Below are 22,049 nucleotides of genomic sequence, written 5' to 3' on the forward strand. Positions count from 1 at the left end.
CAGGTAACAGGCTATCTGAACTGCTTCACCCCAGAATGACTTAAGTAGTTTAGCCATTCTGAGCATGTTTCTCACCTTCTCCACAATGATGCGGTTCATCATTTCGGCAATGCCATTGTGTTGTGGGGTTCCAGGAACTGTCTTTTCATGTCTGATCCCATGGCTCGAACAGTACTCTTCAAATTCCCTTGAAGTGTACTCACCTCCATTGTCACTTCAGAGACACTTTAGCTTTTGGCTTGTCTCCCTTTCTACCAGAGCATGAAACTTCTGGAAAGCTTGAAACACCTGATCTTTGGTTTTCAAAATATAAACCCATAATTTTCGTGAAGTATCATTAATAAAAGTGACAAAATATTTGTTACCGCCCATCGATTCAATTTCCATTGGACTACAAACATTAGAATATACCAAATCAAGTATATTCAATTTTCTTTCAGACGATGTCTAAAATGAGACTCTATGTTGCTTACCAAATAAACAGTAGTCAAAAGGTTTTACCGTTGTACCGTTGGCATAAGAAATGAGTGATTTCTTGGCAAGAATCTGCAATCCGTTCTCGCTCATATGTCCCATTCTTTTGTGCCACAAATCTGCATAAATCTTATCTTGTGCCGCGTTCATTTCACCTTGGCATATTTCTACATTTGTCTTGTACAACGTGCCACGAGCAACTCCCTTTGCAATCACCAATGATCCCTTGGTGAGTCATCACTTTTGATTTGTAAAATAGTTCTCGTATCTATCTCGGTGTAAAGAATTTCCCGAGATCAAGTTCATCCGCAAATCAGGTACATGTCGCACGTCCTTTAGAACCAATGTGCATCTAACATTTGTCTTGATACAAATGTCACCGATCTCCGCAATCTTTGAGTAACTTGTGTTACCCATCCTCACCGTGCCAAAATCACCTGCTACATATCTACAAAAAATATCTCTTACCGGTGTGGCATGGTAAGATGTTGATGTATCAACCACCCATTCCGACTTTGGGCCTGAAAAATGCATGCATTCCTCGTCCTCATTTATAAAGAGGACAACATTATTATTGTTTTACACTATGGCAGTTGTGTTGTCGTTATTCTTTTGGCCACTAGTTTCACATTTGCCCTTCTTTGGATTTGGGCAATCTCTTTTGAAGTGACTTGATTTATCACAATTGTACCAATTTCTAGCTCTTGATTTGGATCGGTTCATAGACTTCCCACGAGCTCCGGATCTACCATAGTTGCTCAAACTCCTTTGATAACTCCTGCCTCTACCTTCTGTGATGAGAGCATGTCCTTGATTTTCAGGCTTCTTTCTTATCTTCTCATTGAGTAGAAGAGCCGATGTGACCTCTTTCAACTCAATTGTAATCTTACCATGCAGGATGGTTATTGCCAAATTATCGTACGAAGATGACAACGAGTTCAATAGCAAGATGGCTTTATCTTCTTCATCGATTTTCACTCTGAGGTTGGCGAGCTATATGATTAGTCCGTTAAACACATTTAAATGTGATAAAAAAATCCGTATCTTCAATCATGTGTATGGCGTATAGCTGCTTCTTCAAGTACAATTTATTTGTCAGCATTTTGGACATGTATAGACTTTCCAACCTTGTCCAAATGCCACGTGCAGTGTCTTCATCAATGATATTATTTACTACATCATCTCATAAGTGCAACCTGTTTGCACTAGCAGCCCTTTCATCCAAGTCAGCCCAATCCTCAGCTTTCATGGTATCAGGCTTTTTGGCATCAGCATCAAGTACCTTGTGTAATCCTTGTTGAATGACCAGACCCCTCATCCTTCTTTACCATGTTGAGAAACCATTATCTCCATTGAATTTTTCTACCTCGTACTTTACTCCAGATATTTTTTTTTCACCGAGTATAGTACTACCGATAATGAATAGTACTTCTGTAAACGAGCAGAACTTGTGCTTTGATACCAGTTGTTGGGAATAAACCCCCTACAGAAATAATATTCACGGTAATAAAAGTAGAATAATAACGTAGCACCAAGATACGGTAATTAACAAGAATAAAAGAGTGACAACGATACCAAGATTTTTACGTGAAAAACCCTTTTGAATAAGGGAAAAAATCACGGCCCCGAGACGAGCAACTAATATCACTATAGCAAGGAATTTTATACTTTGTAGGTCCGAATAAAATACTCCAAAGATCACTACAACACTCAAAAGAAATAACCCTCTTTTGATATTCCCACCTTACTACAATATCGCTCATTCTCTATTTTTCTCACAGACTATTTTCTTATACCTTATTTGTGAAACCTCACTCTTTCTTTCTCTCTTTGTTGGTGTGTAGAAATGAGAGCCAAAGCTCTCCTTTTATAGCCGAAGCCTCACTCTCTAAAGCCTACTATATTTGACAATTTGTACACACTTTTCCTTTTTTTTTTCCTTCAATGTTGACAATTCAACAAAGTTGGCTACCAAACCAAAACAAATTCTCAGCCCAAATGTTTTCTTAGGCACATGCATATTATTTTGGCTTTTGTATGAGATGGACCCCATAAGCTATTGCTTCAGTTTGGTAATCCTGGATCAGTTGCAATTTAGTTTTGCAGTGAAGTTTATACTAAACTTATTGATGTTGATGATTCTTTTCTATTTCAAGAGTAGCTTTCTTTTAGTTTTTTTTATATAGATTTGGTTGAAACTTGAAAAAAAAAAAAGTTGTGTTAAAAAATAGTTTTTGAAAAATGAAGTTGTATTTGAACATGCATTTTACTTTTTAAAAATATTAATATTTTGTGGGCGAAAGATAAATTTTTACCTAAAAACTGGTCCAAAGTAATTTTTGAAACTTGAAGAAGAAATATTTTTAAAAAAAACTAATTGAATTTCATGAACAAATAATATTTTTAAAATAGAATCTATACCCAGCTGGGAGCTTAGAATCTTGTAAGCATTTTCAGGAAAGACGGGGGAACAAGTAATAGTAAATAAGGAGAGAAAGTAATATTAAGAGGATAAAGTTGACGAAGCTTCACCAACATGGATTGTGGTGGGATGATAGGATTCTTTCACCTTTAACGAGAGGTTTCGAGTTCGAGCTGTGGGTAGTACAAAAATTTTGTTAGGGAGCACTTTTCTTTCAATGGTCTTACGCGAGACGCAGATTCGAATATAATCGGGCTCCAATACGAGTGCTGAACACCAAGCACGTAAATCCAAACCCCCCAAAAAATGAAACTTTACATAACTGTCGCAGTTTAATAGAAATATAACAAATTCTTAGCATAAAACTCAATATTACAGTTGTGGCAGGAAAATATTTATATTTGTAGCACACAGTTCCATTAAAATAAAAATATTAATTATTAATACCTAAACATAAACAATTTGAATGGAAAGTCAATAATTCTTTGTACAAAAATCATGCCTTTTTTTCTTCTTTATCTATTAGATTTCCTTCTTTTTATTCATCTTCTTAATTTTGTTTTCTGCCGAAACCAATATATTTTCTAAATTTGTTTCATTCGTTTTCTTTTTAATTATCTTTCTTAAATTTTTCTCTTCTTTCTTTCTTCTTTTCTTAACACGAAGATCTTACTTCGATAATAATATATGTTAATATATACAAAACGTATATATAAAAAATATACATTGAATTAACACATATAAAATATACAAAAATATACATAAAAAATATATCTTCAGTTAAGATGATACTTAGACATGTAAAATATACATAAAAAAAATATATCTTAAATTTAATTAAGATGTCATATAAATATAAAAAATAAATATACATAAAAAATACACATAAAAAATATACCCTGAATTAAAATGGCACTTGACATACAACAACAACAACAACCCAGTAAAATCCTACTAATGAGGTTTGGGGAAGGTAGTGTGTACGCAGACCTTATCCCTACCCCGAAGGAGTAGAGAGGCTATTTCCGAAAGACACTCGGCTCAAGAAAATAAAAAGACAAAAGGACAAAAGGAGACAATATTAGTAACACTACAACAATCATAGAAAAAATAAGAACACCATGAAATCCAGAAGAAAGATACAAAGCACAGGGAGACAATATTAGTATCACCACAACAATCATAAAAAAAATAGGAACACCATGAAATCCAGAAGAAAGATGCAAAGTAAAAGCGATAGCTAGTAAATAGAACCTGCACTGAAAAACGAAATAATAAGACACAATATTGCCAGTAGTTATCTTAGACAAAAACCCTACATGGCTAGTCCCACAATGGGATAAAGTAAGGCATGATTCAACTACCTCCTAACCTACAACCCTAATACTCGACCTCCGCATCTTCCTATCAAGTGTCATGTCCTCAGAAATCTGGAGCCTCGCTATATACTGCCTGATCACCTCTCCCAAATACTTCTTAGGCCTCCCTCTACTTCTTCTCGTGTCCTCCTCAACCAGCCGCTCAGACCTCCGTACTAAAGCATCTGGGCTTTTTCTCTGAACATGTTCAAACCATCTAAGCCTCGCTTCTCACATCTTATCATCAATGGGAGCCACATGCACCTTCTCCCGAATATCATCATTCCTAATCTTATTTATCCTAGTGTGCCCGCACATCCACCGCAACATCCTCATTTCTGCTACTTTCATCTTCTGGATATGTGAGCTCTTAATGGGCCAACTTTCAGCCCCATACATCATGGCCGGTCTAACCATCGCTTTATAGAACTTACGTTTGAGTATCGGTGGCACTCTTGTCACACAAGACTCCAGATGCTAACCTCCACTTCATCCATCCTACCCCAATACGGTGTATGACATCCTCGTCGATCTCCCTTCCCCCTTGGATAACCGAACCAAGGTACTTGAAGCTGCCTCTACTCGGGATGACTTGCGAATCAAGCCTCACATCCACGCCCACTTCCCCTGGCTCAACGCTGAACTTACACTCCAGGTATTCCGTTTCGTCCTGCTCAGCTTGAAACCCTTAGACTCAAGAGCATGTCTCCAAACCTCTAGCCTCTCGTTAACACCGGCTCGCGACTCATCAATCAGAACTATGTCATCGGCGAATAGCATGTATCATGGTACATCCCCTTAAAATGACACTTGACATATAAAATATATTTGAAATATACATTAAAAATACATCTTAAAATAAGATGACACTTCACAAATAAATATACAACAATTATATACATATAAATACATTTTGAATTAAAGTGATACTTGATAAACAAAGTATAAAAGACGTATAAATCAATACATCTTGAATTTAGGTGACATTCATATATGATCAGATTTTCAAAAATGGAGTGAAGAAGATGAATGTTGGAAAGGGGGAATGGAGATGGACAAAAAAAGTACTTCCTGTGATCAATGAGTCAGTTAACTTATTAATCGTTGAGCTTAACTTTTATAATATGCTAATAATGAAAAAAAAATATTTTTTATGGAATAAACAATAAATGGTACTATTTTTTTAAATAATAGTTAAAAAAGAATCTGCATGTAAAAAAGCCAAAAAAAAAAAAAAGGTTGACGAAGTTCGATTGTTCAACATTGGTCAAACGTATTGTTGTCAAACAGAAACCACTTCAAAAACAATGGTATATTGGGATATAATATTGTTACGGAGAATGATGGAAATTCCTTGTTATGAAAATAATTGATCAGGCCATTATATAGAAAAAAAGAAAAGATTGGATCCACTTTTCCATGTAAACTATCTGTTCTCTTCCATTGTGAAAATGATTAAGAAGGCGTTTGGACAAAAAAATTGTAATATTTGAAAAAAAAAAATATTTGAAGTTAAGTTAAAAAATAGTATTTGAAATTATGTTTGGACATTTATTTTACTTGAAAAAGTGTTACAATTTTATGACTGTGGAAACAAAAATTTCTGAAAATTTTGAAAAAGTGATTTTTGAAAAACAAATTTTCGAAAAATTTCCAAAAACTTCCAAATTTTCATGAACAAATATATTTTTGAAAATAAATTCAAAAAAGTTCGAGAAAATATCTATGGAACGGGTCCTAAATCATCATATCTGAATAAACAAATTAATCAAATTTCGTGTGTGCAATCTAGTATTATTGAAGGAAATTGAATAGGTATTATTAATATTTAGTGAAATTGTTTGGGTGAAGCTTGTCCTAGAGTTAGAGATAAGGGTGGTAAGTGGGACGGGTCGGGCCCAGGTCCGGCCCGGGACCGCGGTTCAAACGGGCTAAGTAGGTCGGGACCGGTAGGACCAGTATGTGTGGGTCTGGGCCGGTCTTGTGGGCCGGTTTTTCGATTTAAAGCCGGTAGGACCGGGACTGTTTGGCCCGCCATGGACCGGGACCGGACCGGTCCCTTGACGGGCCAAACGGTCCCAGCGGTCGTTTTGTTTTTTTTAAAAAAAATAGCTATTTAGAAAATAGCCGTTGGCTAATTAGAAAATAGCCATTTAACACCTCCCCTCCCCCCCCCCCCCCCCAAACTTTGTTTTAACCACAAGGTTTAGGAGTAAGAGCACTTAGTGCTTGGACGGGGTTTAGGGGTTTTCAAGGTTTTAGTAGTAATGATTTTTCACAACTAAATGAACTCGAAGTTTATTTGTCGCAGGAAATTGAGGAAGTGAATCCCGACGGCTCCTTTAATCTTTTGCAATGGTGGAAGGACGAAGAAAAATACTGTCCGATTCTTTCAAGGATGGCCTGAGACATTTTAACTATTCAAACTTCGACAGTGGCATAAGAGAGTGCTTTAAGTCAAGCAAGACTTCAACTCGGTGATTATAAAGCGTCTATGAGGGAGAGCTTGGAAAAATCAATACTTTTCAGAGATTGGATCCGTTCGAAAAGAAGAAATTTTGGACTTGCTGAATCACAACTAGAGGAAGACCAAGCTTACGAAGAATTGCTAGCTGAACTTGGGAGGAGGATGCTGATTCGCCCGACAATGGAAGCGGCGATGACCAAGCTACTTTTCTGCTACCACCAAAGGAAATTCCTCCGAACATTGAAGGAGTTATGAAGTTTGTGAGAGATACCATGTAACTTGTATGAACAAAAATTAGTATGTATTATGTAATTTGTATTTTGGCACATCTTGATTAGTTTCTTTTTCTTCTCAATGGTGGTATTAGCACCTTGTTGTGCTCATTCCATAGGGGGAGGAAGACTAAGAAAAATATTGCCATGTTTTTAATGCTATAATAAAATTACAAGGCATTGGTTTGAATATCTCTTTACAATATTTTTGTCTTTAAATTTTGAATTAAAAGTTTAGGTCACAATTCTATGATAAAACTAGACATTGCCTTAAATATTTTTTTTAAAATCCTTTTGTCTCTAATTTCAATTCTATTTTTTTTTATAAATATTTTAGTTGTTGGGCCCACTTAGCCCGGGACCATGAGTTCATGGGTCCGGTCTCGGGCCGGTTCCTAGAAAAAGACCGTTTAGCATGAGACCGTTTGAACTGTTTAGTTAGGGACCGGCCCGAGCCCGGGACCGTTTGGACCGACCCACATACCACACCTACTTAGAGATATATTTGGTGATATTTTTGACCATCTCGGACGAAGCTTTGTGAGCTGAAGTTCAAAGGAGACAAACATATTTTTTGTATAATTTTGTATAATGATGTAAAAGTGTGTATAAACACGTTTTATATATTATTATATATTTTTATATAATATTGTATACTGTTGTGTAAAATTATGGTTATGCAGATGCGATGTTGGACTATAAATTTGTGTGCAATAATATCTTCTTATAATAATGAAATGTTATGAATATTGAAGATTACAAGTTCTAAAATATTTTAACCTTAAAGTTTTATTTTATTTAAATTTTGCCTCTAGTCAAATTTGTAAAAGCATATTTTGTCCGCACATCACGTGAGAACACGATCCATTTTGCCTATTCAGTCTCACCATTTTTTGATATTTCCCGCCATTAGTAAACTAGGGCTTAGAAACTCAGCTTCAGTACTCAAATCCCGAATTTTACTTACAAGCAAAAGATAAGCAGCAAATGGGTAGCCAATCTGATCCTCACGCTTTCGCATTTTCAGCAGCTGAGGTTCGTTTACTTCACTTCCGTGCAAATTATATCATGATTTTTTCATTTGATTTTATGTTGAATTATGTTCTTAAGATACACACACACACACACACACACTAATTTTCATGCACTGGTTAAAATCCTAGATCCGGATCTGTTTAAGTGCAATTAACTTGGGAAATTTTATTTGATTTTTGTGTTGTTTCGTGTTCTTAATCTATCTGTCGGAGCGGTGGATTTTTAACTTTTATTGTTTCTCAATTATGCAGTTGGAGTTTCTAGCGGAAGATGAAACGGTTGAAATTGTGCCAAACATGAGATTGGAACCTCTTCATCTTATATCTGTATTATTCTCCTCCTTTAGGGCTCGTTTGGTGTGGGGATAATTAATACCGGAATTAAATTTGAGATGAGTTTATCCCATATTTGGTTGAGATAAAATCGTGATACTAATCCCGGTTTAGTTATTCCGGGATTGTATTATTTTTTTATCCCTATGGGCTCCTTATGGGAGGGTGGTATATTTAATTCTGGGATAATTAATCATGGGATAACTTGTTTCCGAACCCAACGACCCCTTAGTAGCTAAATTCATTCACGTAGTGTTTGCGTTATTTATGCTGATTTTGTTTTAAATGTACTGATTGACAGGGAGATTTTGGACCTTTCCGTCCACAAATAGCAACACAGGTGCCTCTCTGGTTAGCAGTTGCTTTGAAAAAGAGAGGGAAATGTACTATCAGACCTCCTGAATGGATGTCCGTTGGTAAGTTTTAGTTGTTGGATGACTATACTAATCTGTGCTTCCAAGTGCTGCGCTCAGTTGATTTAAGTTTTGATTCGGATTTGCTTATTGTATCTTCTATATTGTGGAGAAACTGTTAGAGATGCTATTTTACTAAGTTAGTTGTTGGTAGCTCAACTTGTATATCCGTATAAGATTAAGTCTGAAATCTAGAGCACCCCTAAGACAAAGGTTCGGTAGTGGAATAGAGACGGGCCAAAATAGAGTAGAATGGTAAAGTGGCTTCGTATACCCGACCTCAACTTGTTTGGGTTGAGGGATAGTAGTAGTTGTTATATATTTGCTGCTAGTTCGACATTGTACTGATTCCTGTTTGCTTACATTTCCAAATTTTAGCTCTTTGTTTGAAGCTGAACATGTACTTGTAGTGTAACCACCGAGTTCGGAATGGATTGGTGTGGTTCCTCTATGCCTAAGACACCAGAATATTGAACCCTGAATGAAGAAATGCACGAGAGAAAAGCATATTGGCTACTATGAGGCCCCAATTCTTGATTGCAGGGGACACCAAAGACTTCTACCTTTCCATCCCTTAGATAGATAGAGAGGGACGCTGTTTCTGTGGCCATCAAAAGACTGTCCTGTCTCGAATATTGTGTCAGTTGACACAGAAAGAGATCTAGACAAACCTTCCAACACACAGAATAGAAGTTGACCACAAGGCCATCTCTGTGGGAGGCTGATACCTGCAAAGCCATTTCGGGCATGAAAAAGAAAGCCTGCGGGCAACCAACTTCATTGTAGAGCCTAGACGGCATAGAGAATGAGCTCACCAGTCGACATACAACTTCTATCTACAGGTGCTTTCATTATGGATGATTGCTCACACCAATTAGGTTAGGCAGACCTAAGGAGGGGATGTGAATCACTGTGAATACAATGTGAGGCTAATTTGCTGACCGTAACGAACTTGACCTTGCCCTGAAAAGAAAAAGGGGTAGGGGGAAGACCTTTGACCTGGGCTGAGGAGGGACTGGGGTCGCTTTTCTTTAGAATTTTAGTATGTAACAAGGCTCGAACACCTCCGGCTGGATTCGAAATGGATTAGGTAGGGCATCTGCTTACAACGTTGGTCGGATTAGCACTTTTTCAGCACCAAGAATTCTCAATTCTTGTACGTACCTTGTAGTTTTGACTAACTTTTTCTTTATAGTTTGTAAAGGAGATTGTAGTATTGGTAATATACTGGTAGAAAGATTGCCATGGTCTAAATCTATAACTTCTTGTTTTTCTTAGAAAGCAAATTGATATATTAGTCTCAGTTAGAGACGTAAAATTACTGAACTGTTGTTGGAATGCATTAGAATAAAGTAATGCATCAAATTGAGTATTCACTAGTATTAGGAAATAGAACGCTTAGAGAACACCTGCATGGAGCAAAATGCTTTTACTGTTGGGGAAGCTTTATAGTGCTGCTGAAAATGAAGCTTTCACCCAACTAGTAAGCTGAAAAAGAACGTCATATCAGCCATTTGCTAATAGACAAATTAATGTCTAGTACTACTTAGCCCTTGGTTAAATTATCCCCAATCGCACCTCTAACTGAAAAGATGAAATCCCATTCCTCTTAACAACTTTCTTGGTGCTTGAATTACCTGATAAATCTCAAGAACATCCCTTCTTCGACAAAAGCTGGGGGCTAATGTTTATTTAAGACAGCAGGAGAAGTTCAATCTGTCAGCAGTATACGAGTGGTATTACTTCAACCAAGATAAACCCACTCTATTATGTATCGGATAACCAGATGGTTAATTAATTAATTTTTGATAACATGATAATGACTGCTGTCACCCCCTCACTCATCAAGTTTTGGCCAGAAATGATAAGGTTTCCCTCTGTGAATCATCTCAATTCCAATAGAAATTTCATATTCATTGCTCTATCATTTATGCATGCAGATTGTACTTGTTGAGTTCTTAGTTCTTATTAATCTCTGCTTTGTCGACTAGAAAAGTTAACCCAAGTTCTGGAAGCTGAAAGGGACTCTGAAAAGTTCCAATCATTACCATTTCATTACTTTGAGATCTCGAGGCTTCTTTTTGATCAGTAAGTAGTTTCTATTTTTATACCATGGTTTATCATGTTGGTCTACTGATGATAATATTCAATGATTTAGTGCGCGTGAAGATATTCCTGACATCTATATGGTGAGCTCGGTTATTTACTCTATTCTGTTGGCTTAAATGTTTAGTAGTTCACCCAGAACTCTGAATCAAACATGTGGAATAGGTGAGGTCTCTTATTGAAGATATTAAGGATGTGCGGTTTCACAAAATTGGAACTGGTTTGGAGATAATTTCTAAGGAGGTCACATACGCGTTGAGGGTATACTTATTCATCTCTTCTGAAAAATGCTATTTTCATTCTGATGCATGTGTCATTTTGATGATCAATATCTTAGTCATGTTACAAAAATGAGAACTGAAGTAACATACGATTAGGGGGGGGGGGTGGGGGGTTAAAGAAGAAAAGGAGGCCTTGTATTGATTTAGTTACATCAGGTCTTGTCTCTTTAAATATGGAAGCACAATTGCCATCCATTCTGTAGGATTTACTCAATACTGCAAATTCAGCTGATGCTCAAAATGCAGTGGATGATAGGGTGTACTCATTGAGAAAGTCAATTCTGTTTGATCTAGTAGATGTAGTACATTGTATAATGAAAGAAATATATAAGTCTGGTTATGTATTACAGGAATTATTCTCCCCTGCATATCTAGGGCTACTCGGCATTAGAGGAAAGGAACATATATTTCTACTTAGAAACTGCTCACTTGTTCTGTGATAACTTTGTGCCTGATGAGAATGGCCAAAAGAAATAGAAGTCTGACTATTGATTTGAAGTTTTTCTATACAAAACCTCCTTGCCTAAGGTGAAGAAACACATGTATCGTTTACCATAGCTTCCCATAAGATAATGAAGTGGAACTGTTTCATTTGAGACAATGATTTGGGAGAGAGTGGAGAGGGAAAGACATATAGTAATTTCTTCTTTTTCTTTTGGTGGGGGGTGGGGTGGGTTTAGGGGATTTTCTATAGTGGAATTGCTTTTTGCTATTTGAGGAAGAAATGTAGACCCTTATAAAATCTAATATATTAACCCGAAACTTCACAGCTTAAAAATCTCTCTGCAATGGAGGCAAATATAGTTCGCCCATTTGTTACCAAAGCTTTGCAGACATTTCATAAGCTAAATACTTCAGAAGCAATACCAGAATCAGGCAGCATTCCGAGCAGACAGCGCCAAGCAGTGAATCAGAGGGACAAAGTAAGTTCTTAAGACTTTATCTTCTTCCTTTCTCTTATAAGCATGTGTATGTATATATTTGTCTCTGCACTTCTCGTCACATAACTAATATACCACTTAACTATGTTGTCTCCCTTATGGGACCATATTCACACTTGTAATATGAAATGATTGTGTTTTATCATTTTACAAGCAACAACAGTACCTTTATACTATGTGTCCAGCTTTTAACGATATTTTTTTTTTTTTTTTTTGACATCCAGCGTGTGCTGAAAGGTAGATGAAACTATTCTCTCATCATAGTCTCATCCTGACCCCTCCAAAGAGACATGAATTGAGCATCCTACTAGCAAGGGAAGTATTATTATCATGCAAGTCCATTTTGTATTTGTATCATATTTATTGCCAGTTCTTTTTATCAGCAATGAAAGACAGAAAGTCTCATTCAGTTAAAAGTAATGCTTGATTCTGTTTCTTGATATTCAATTCTCAAAAGGGGTGCATAAATTTGTATTGTCTGATTGATTTCTAGCACAATTAACTAGATGTATATTGCCTTTTTGCAATTATTTTTGAAACCCAACTTTTAAATGACTATGGATTTAGATTTTCTGTCGGTTGGACGCATATAGGCAAAATGCATTTCCTTGAATCTACTTAACCAATAGCAAAGCTTTTCATCAGGATTCCTTGACGTTACTGAACCAGTTCTTGTTTAGTGAACTGCACAAGCCTCAAAAAACATCTTCCCCCCCCCCCCCCCCCCCGGAACATGGAAAAAGTTCCAATAGGGGACTGTTCAGTGACGTAGTAACATGTGCTTAAGTTGGATAAAATCGAAGAAATAAATCAATGTAAACAAATTTGGTTTGATGCTACCATTCGATTGTTTTAACACTTGAGATTTGATTCGATTTTGCTCTTCTAAAAATTGATTCGATTGTCTTACCAAAGTCAGACCTCTCTATAACAGTTATTCTTTACAGTGGCATTTTACTATAACAACCAAGTTTTCTTTAAACTAATTTTTCATGTTATAATATTTGTTTTTTATAACAATACTTCAATATAGCAACAAAGAAATATCAGAACAAACAAAGTTGTTATAGATAGATTTGACCGCACTTCACATATCATTCTTCCACCACTCCATTTATTCATGGCTAATTCCAACTCCAAGAAAAAAAAAATAGTTATAGAAGTTACTATTAGAAACAAGACGATGTGCTCCATTGCCATTTTTTGGACATTTTTCTATAGTTTTGCGCATCTTAAGCTGCCCTTTGACATTTGTTACCTGACAAGTTTGTCTATTCCTCAAACTCTGAACTCCAATCTCTTCCATTCATTAGTCCAACGTCGTATTTAACTCAAAACCATACAAATAAATATGTCCCTCTATTTTTCTTTTCCCTTCTATAAATGTCCTATTGCATTCTTCCTCTGCCAATAACAACCTTGTACAAAAACAATGGAGATGTCTAACAAAAAAACATCTCCATTCCTTTCCTTCTTGTTCATTTCAGCTATCTTTATTCAATGTTTTCCTTATGTTTCCTCCATAGGTGTTAACTATGGCACCCTTGGCAACAACCTACCTCCACCATCTCAAGTTGCTCAATTTCTCAAAGACAAAACCATAATCGACAAAATCAAGATTTTCGACGTTAATCCAGATATCTTAAGAGCTTTTGCCAACACAGGAATCTCAGTTACTGTCACTGTCCCAAATGGTGAAATTCCCAAATTGTTGGACATAGGCTATGCTAAGAGTTATGTTGAAGCAAATATTAAGCCATTTTACCCACAAACCAAAATTGATGTTATTGCTATAGGAAATGAGATTCTCCATTGGGAAACACCAGAAGTACAAAATAAATTAGTCCCTGCAATGAGGACCTTTTATCAAGCACTAATTCAATCTGGTATTAATACAATCAAAGTATCAACACCACATTCTTTAGGAATTTTATTATCATCAAATCCACCAAGTATGGCAAAATTTAGACCAGGATGGGATGTTGGTATTTTAGCACCAATGTTACAATTTTTACGCGAAACGAAAGGACCTTTTATGGTGAATCCATATCCATATTTTGCTTACAATCCACAACAAGTTGATTTCCTTTTGTTTAAGCAAAACAAGGGAGTTTTTGATAGGTTTACAAAGAAATTGTACACAAACATGTTTGATATGTTATTAGATGCTGTGTATATGTCAATGAAGAGACTTGGATATGGAGATGTGGAAATTATTGCAGCTGAAACAGGGTGGCCTTCTTTAGGTGAAAGTTTTGAGCCACAATGTACTGTGGAAAATGCAGCTTCTTATAATGGTGGATTGCTTAGGAAATATGTTTCTGGGGCAGGGACACCATTAATGCCACATAGGAAGATTGAGACTTATATTTTTGGTTTGTTTAATGAGAATACTAAACCAGGTTCTGCTGCTGAGAGGAATTTTGGATTGTTTAGGCCTGATTTTACACAAGTGTATAGTATTGGAATCATGAAAGGAGAGCCATTGCCACTGCCACTGCCACCAAAGGTAACTTGACATATTGTCAAAGAATAAGTTTGCCACCCCCTGACCTATTATCACATCTTAAAATACAGTGATAGTGTGAAAGATACGTACAACTTAAACTCTAATTTGTTAATAAGTTTTGTTACTTTGATGAATACAGCCTCTTCCACAACCAGCATTGCCACAACCACAGCCATTGCCAAGAGGCCGAAGACACCCCGCAAAGCCTCATGTTCCAAGACCAGGAAAGCCAGCGCTAAAACTCCCTGCACAGCCAATTCCAAAACCAGTTCTAGGCAAGAAATTTTGCATGCCAAAGCCAGAGGCAACAGATGCACAATTACAAGCCAATTTAGACTGGATATGCACTAATCAAGGTGTGGACTGCCGCCCTGTTCAAGTTGGAGGTCTTTGCTTTAACCCCAACACTGTTAGATCTCATGCTTCCTTTGTCATGAATTCTTACTATCAAACTAAGGGCCGCAACGACTTCAACTGTGATTTTTCGGGCTCTGCTGTCATCGTCTTTGCTGATCCAAGTAAGAATTTTCACATTATCAGACCACTCATATTAGTAAAAAATAATAGTAAGGCAAGTAACTTACTATAACATGTTAGGATATATTCATGACGTACAAATTCTTCACACTAATTTTATATGATTAGGTCACCTACTAGATTCTTTATAGGTAACAAATCAAAATAATTTTTATATGTAATCCTTCATTATAAGTGGGATCATTAACGTGAAAAGTCAGAGGCGGAATTCTTCAGTTTTTAGTAAAAATAATTTCAGTTTTTTCCAGTTTTTACAAAAAATCGCTTTAGAAAATTGCTTTTCGGGTATGGGTAATGGATATGGTTATAGGTATGAGTCTTTTTAATTAATTATGAGATATTTAAAATTGATCAATAGGACGATGACACGTATCCCTCCGTTTAAATGAGGGGTATATTTGAACCCAAAGTATAACTGCAAGGGTATATTTGGACTCATAGTATAACGAAGGGTATATTTAAACATTTTTCGAAAGTAAAGAGGTATATTTGGCCCTTTTTCCTAAAATATATTAATACTGTAGAGCTTATTTTCATTATTAATGTACATGAGTTAAATGAAAAGGGGCCTTGGCGTAACTTATAAAGTTGTTGCCATGTTTTTCCGGAGGTCACGACTACGAGGTGTGGAAACAACCTCTTGTAGAAATGCAGGGTAAGAACAATAGACCCTTGTGGTCCAGCCCTTCCCGGACCTTGCGTATAACGAGAACTTAGTGTATCAGGCTGCCCTTTTAACAACATTTAAATCCAACATGTTTTTCCTTGTAACAAAGTTGGAACAGTTTTTCTTTTTATTAAAGACTGACTAATGGTTGTCTTTTATTTGTTTGTGATTTTTAGGTTATGGTACATGCAAATACCTATCTTGAGTTTTATGGCCAACAAAGGAAGATTTTGCAGCTACTCCAACATTTGAAGGATTAGTTTTGACACATTAAGATTTTGTTTTCATATATGTTTTTTCGTTTTTACAAACTAATCTAATTGTGTTGATGTGTAGTATGTATTTATGGCTACTAGTGTACGTGAAAAATGGTGCCGACTTCATTTGTCATGATCACTTCTCGCCTCCTCCGATATCTGTTCTCTCTTTCTTCTTTATTTAAATAAATATAATTAAATTACTCTATTCTACTAAAATTAAACGGCACAATTACTATTTAAGAAATTAAAAAAATTTCTTTTAACTACTACTATAATTTAGTTCACAGTGAAAGTAAAGAAAGCAAAAGAAGATATTAATGTTAAGACAATATAACACGGGATTTTAATACAAATAGTTAGCGAGATTCATTATTTACTTTTTCCACGGGATTTTAATACAGGAGGTTGTGAGTTCGAGTCACTCCAAGAGCAAGGTGGGGAGTTCTTGGAGGGAAGGATGCCGATGGTCTATTGGAAACAGCCTCTCTACCTTATGGTAGGGGTAAGGTCTGCGTACACACTACCCTCCCCAGACCCCACTAGTGAGATTATACTGGATTGTTGTTGTTGTTGTAATCGATGTAAGTAAATTCTACATTGCTTATACACATTTATATATATATATGATATATGAATTATACATATACCGATTATTTTTAATTTAAACGACTAGATGGGCGGCTATTTGAGTTAATTAGGGAACCACTAAGGCGATTCATTTCTATTGGGAAGCCCAATAGAAGCCTGTAATTCTAAGTCCCTTCTATTCACAATGTCACGAAAAACTACCTATTAACCAGACAATAACAGTTTTTATAGCTATCGTTTATATTTTGATACTATCAAGAAAAGTTTTGAAAAAATAGCCTTGCGTAAGAATTTTAAAGTACAGTTCTGATAGTGTGCTTCAAAATTCTAGCAGTATGCTTCAAATTCTGACAGCGTATTTTAAAATTCTAACAGCATACTTTAAAATATCAATGTGAGACTATTTTTTCAAAATATTTCTTAACGGGATAAAAATATAAGTGTTGGCACTAAATAATTTTAATTTGTGCAAATCGCCCATAACCTGAAGGCTGGAGCTAGTGGATTGGATGATACGTCTAGTCTACATTTCTTGTGATTTGTTATCATCTCCCGACTTCTTGAAATTGAGTTTAATATAAAAATAGTAATTAACTTGGTATCACATACTAAAATTCACTCATAATGTAAAGAAAACTTTACTTTGTTAGTGTTAGTAACTTAATTCCCTTAAAAATTTAATTGGCAGGTCGCGAGTTTAAGAAGTAAGAGCTGATTCAATCACCTATTAACAATAACAACAACAACTCAATAGAATTCCACAAGTGGAGTTTGGAATGATACCTTACCCCTACACCGGATGGGTAAAAAGATTATTTTCGGAAGACCCCAAACTAAAAAAAAATGAAAAGAGACAATAGATTCATAACAATAACAAAAATCAGAAAATTAATATCAGTATCATAAAAGACAATAAATAAATGATAGGGCAAAAGAGCAGGCTGTTGAGTACTTAGTTTAAGCTTATGTGTGTATATTAAAGAGATCATTAACCCAAACCAAAATGGACTATAATAGATCTAGTGCCATCCCAAGATGGGTCTATGAATTAAGGCTCATTATTACCACACTAATTCATGTCAGTGGCGTACATAAAATCTTGTGCAATTGGTTAATTTTTTATACTTGAGCTTATAAATTCATATCATCAAATAAAGTAAATTATAGATGCAATTTAAGTAAATTATATTCTTCTCTCTTACCCAAACTTCATTGCCGACAACCCCTTCTGAAACAAAACAACAAAGAAGTGATTTTTTTAATTGTTCTTTTTTACTTTTGAATGGATGGTTGCTAATTCGCTAAATTCTAGGAGATTCGAGCTTAGGAAAAGATATATATCGTATATAAGATAAATATTATTCGTACGGGCTGTTTATATTAATTCAATAAATACATGATATATATCTTTACATATATAATTATTACAAAATTATAGTATGATTATTAGTAAACTATAGTTAATTTATATTTATTTTTATCTTAAATTATTTTTTAACCATGATAAATTAGTATGATTTGATGTAAATATTCGGATAAATTTTTACCATGTATATAAGGAAAAGAAAACTTTGTCGTTGAGCTACAGTGGGAAATTTTGCTGGCCTACAAACATTGTCACATATCTTTTTATAAGACAAACATAAATTTGGTAGGATCTATGATTTGTCTGAAATACAAACAAAAACAAGTAGTTGTGAGGATCACGAGATGTTCACTCTAAAACTGAAATGAAAAAAATAAGGGATGCAATAAGGACAAGAATTTGCCAAAATTATGTTCATTCACGATTTAGGCTAACGGAGTGCGCTAATCTCTAGAGGAGTTAGTTAAGTGGTAAATTGTTACTGTCTTTTAACCTTTAAAAAGCAAAAATATTTCGATATTTGTAAATATTGAGGTTCAATAATTAAATTGAATTCAGTATTTGTAAATATTGAGTACAATATTTGCATATACTCTCCTAATTCTAATTTATGTAGCATAGTTTTTTATTTTTAATCTTTTAAAAAAGAATATCATATTTTCTCATTTAAAAATAATTTAAATATAATTTTTTATTGTACTTTAAAGATAAAATTTATAACCAAATAAATATTTATTTTTTATTTTTAGACAATAAGTTTTAATTTCTTTTTTCTTTCTTTTTTAAACTTTATGTCAATCATCAAACACCACATCATAAATTGGGATGGAAACATGTCACGACCAGAAATTTTCACATTCGGACCGTGATGACGCCTAACATTTTACTTGCTAGGCAAGCTAACGTTAGAATAATATTATCTATTTTTAAAATAATTTTTAAATTTATTAATAACAAAGAAACAAATGCGGAAGTAAAGTCTGAAATGTAGTGATTAATTCATAAAAATAATGTTGTCTAAATATCACCCCAGAATTTAGTATCACAAGTGCACGGGCTTCTAGAATAATACAAATAAAGGTTTGAATAAAATAAAGCTGTCTGAAAACAAATACACAACTAAAATAAGATAAACTGGGACTTCGGAACTGCGAATGCTGTGCAGTTATACCTCAAGTCTCCTCTGGTAGCTGAAATCCGAGCAAGTCTATGGTATACCGCTGGGACCAACTCCGAAATCTGCACAAGAAGTGCAGAGTGCAGTATCAGTACAATCGACCCCATGTATTGGTAAGTGCTGAGCCTAACCTTGACGAAGTAGTGACGAGGCTAAGACAGGTCACTCACATTAACCTGTACGCAATAATAGTAACAACAACAATAATAGAAATAAATCAGGTAACTCATTTTTTAATAATTGAAGCCAACTCAACAGTCATAACCAATTATTATTTCAATCAATTTCCGTTGCAGCGTGCAACCCACTCACAAAACATATTCACTTTCAATCCTCCCATGTATTTATTTTAATCCAGTATATATAGACTTTTAAATAAGTCTGTTGTGGCGCGCAATCCGATCCCCCAATATAGACTTTTAAATAAGTCTGTTGCGGCGTGCAATCCGATCCCCTAATATAGACTTTTAAATAAGTCTATTGCGGCGTGCAATCCGATCCCCCGATATATATATATACACACACACACACACACACACACACACACACACACACTCTTTCATTTCCGTTGCGGCGTGCAACCAGTTACCCCAATATATTTCAACAACTCATAAATATAATAAAAATTACTCCAATAAATACCACGTTCAATGAGAAACTATTAAGCATCAAGACACACAATAATTATAATTTATTTATGAACAAACAATGACAATTAGCAATTAATTATGAAAATTATAAAGAAAATAGGCAGTTTAATATTTAATATGCTAAATGTCAAATAACAATTAAGACACATAAGTCAAATAAGAATGTAACAATTATTACGGGAATTCAAGAAATATTATTTGACAAGGAATATGAGTGAAACAGTTAATATAATAATTCATTCATGATTTAAAATAATTTATGATTTTTTAAGTAATTATGCAAACAATTAATTTGACTACGTATAGACACTCGTCACCTTACCTATACGTGATTCGCATGCATCTCACATAACAAATAATTTAAGGGTTCTATTCCCTCAAGTCAAGGTTAACCACGACACTTGCCTCGCTTTGCAATTTCAATCAATTACTCGACCACAACTTTTTCTTTTAAATTTGACTCCAAAAGCTTCAAATCTATTCACAAATAATTCGACATACTCAATACGAATCATAGGAATTAATTCCATATGAATTTACTAATTTTTCGGATAAAAATTTAAAATTCACTTTAAAAATTGACAGTGGGGCCCATGTCTCAAATCTCGAAAAAACTTACGAAATCCGAACACCCATTCCCAGACGAGTCCAACTATATAAAAATTATCAAATTCCGATGTCAAATGGACCTTCAAAGCTTAAATTTTTGTTTTTGGAAGATTTTATAAAAATCTGATTTTTCTCCCAAAATTTCACGGATTCATGATATAAATGAGTATGGAATCATGAAATATAATCAATATAGGATAAAGAACACTTACCCCAATGTTTTCCCATGAAAATCGCCCAAGAATCGTCTTACCCTAGCTCAAAAATGGAAAATGGTTGAAAATGTGACGAATCCCATTTTCGAGAACTTAAGTTCTGTTTCTCAAATTTTTACCCTTCGTGAACGCAGTTAGTGTCGCGAAGCACAATTTGTGCTGTCCAAATTTTACTCTTCGTGAACGCGAGGGCTACTTCGCGAACACGATGCTTGCCTGGCCAAATTCCTCCCCGGTCATTTTCCTTTCGCGAACGCGAAGCTTTGCACCTCGACCCTCTCGCGAACGCGAAGAAGGATACCAGAAGCACATTTCTGCAGTTTTTTCCAAGTCCAAAAATGATTCGTTAACCACCCGAAACTAACCCGAACCCTCGGGGCTCTAAACCAAACATGCACCCAAGTCCTAAAATATCATACTAACTTGCTCGCGCGATCAAATTGCCAAAATAACACCTAGAACTACGAATTGAACCCCAAATCGAATGAAATTTTCAAGAAAATATTAAAACTTATATTTTCACAACTGGGCGTCCGAATCACGTCAAATCAACTATGTTTTTTACCAAATTTGACAGACAAGTCATAAATATTATAGTGGACCTATACCGGGCTCCAAAACCAAAATACGGACCCAGTGTCAATAAATCTAACACGAGTAAATTCTTAAAACTCATTAAGCTTTCAAACTTTTAATTTTTCATCAAAATTCCATATCTCGAGCTAGGGATCTCAGAATTCAATTCCAGGCTTACGCCCAAGTCCCAAATCACGATACGGACCTACCGAAACTGTCAAAATACTGATCCTAGTCCGTTTGCTCAAAATGTTGACCAAAGTCAACTTAGTTGAGTTTTAAAGCTCTATTTCACATTTTAATCCATTTTTCACATAAAAACTTTTTGAAAAATTATATGGACTGTGCACGCAAGTCGAGGAATGATAAATAGTGCTTTTCAAGGTCTTAGAGCACAAAATTAATTATTAAATTTAAAAATAATATTTTGGGTCATCACATTCTCCAACTCTTAAACAAACGTTCGTCCTCTAACGAAGTTAGAAAAAGTACGTGAGCTGGTGAATAAGTGTGTATATTTAATCCGCATGTCCGACTAGGACTCCCACATAGATGCCTCTACCGGTTGACCTCTCCATTGTACTCGAACCGAAGGATAACTCTTAGACCTCGACTGCCGGACCCGCCGGGCTAGAATAGCCACCGGCTCCTCCTCGTAAGTCAAATCTTTGTCCAATTGGACTGAGCTGAAATCTAACATATGGGACGAATCACCATGATATTTTCGGAGCATAGACACATGGAACACCGGATGAACCGCTTATAAACTAGGTGGTAATGCAAGCATGTAGGCT

General features: G+C 35.3%; 2 protein-coding genes across 2 annotated transcripts; both read left to right on the plus strand.

The window, feature by feature from the left end:
- The first annotated feature begins 7,845 nt into the window (after positions 1-7,845).
- Positions 7,846-12,681, plus strand: LOC104104270 (DNA replication complex GINS protein PSF2). Its single transcript, XM_009612307.4, has 8 exons — positions 7,846-8,028; positions 8,280-8,354; positions 8,662-8,776; positions 10,765-10,861; positions 10,932-10,962; positions 11,045-11,140; positions 11,931-12,083; positions 12,326-12,681. The coding sequence occupies exons 1-8, from the start codon at positions 7,981-7,983 to the stop codon at positions 12,344-12,346; spliced, it is 636 nt and encodes a 211-aa protein (XP_009610602.1). The 5' UTR covers positions 7,846-7,980; the 3' UTR covers positions 12,347-12,681.
- Positions 12,682-13,500: 819 nt separating this feature from the next.
- LOC104104269 (glucan endo-1,3-beta-glucosidase) lies at positions 13,501-16,210 on the plus strand. The gene is made up of 3 exons (XM_009612306.4): positions 13,501-14,610; positions 14,750-15,128; positions 15,991-16,210. Exons 1-3 carry the CDS (start codon positions 13,534-13,536, stop codon positions 16,017-16,019), a joined length of 1,485 nt encoding a protein of 494 aa, XP_009610601.1. The 5' UTR covers positions 13,501-13,533; the 3' UTR covers positions 16,020-16,210.
- The last annotated feature ends 5,839 nt before the right edge of the window (positions 16,211-22,049 follow it).

The sequence above is a fragment of the Nicotiana tomentosiformis genome, chromosome 5 (genome assembly GCF_000390325.3).
Source record: "Nicotiana tomentosiformis chromosome 5, ASM39032v3, whole genome shotgun sequence".
NCBI classification, from domain to species: Eukaryota; Viridiplantae; Streptophyta; class Magnoliopsida; order Solanales; family Solanaceae; genus Nicotiana; species Nicotiana tomentosiformis.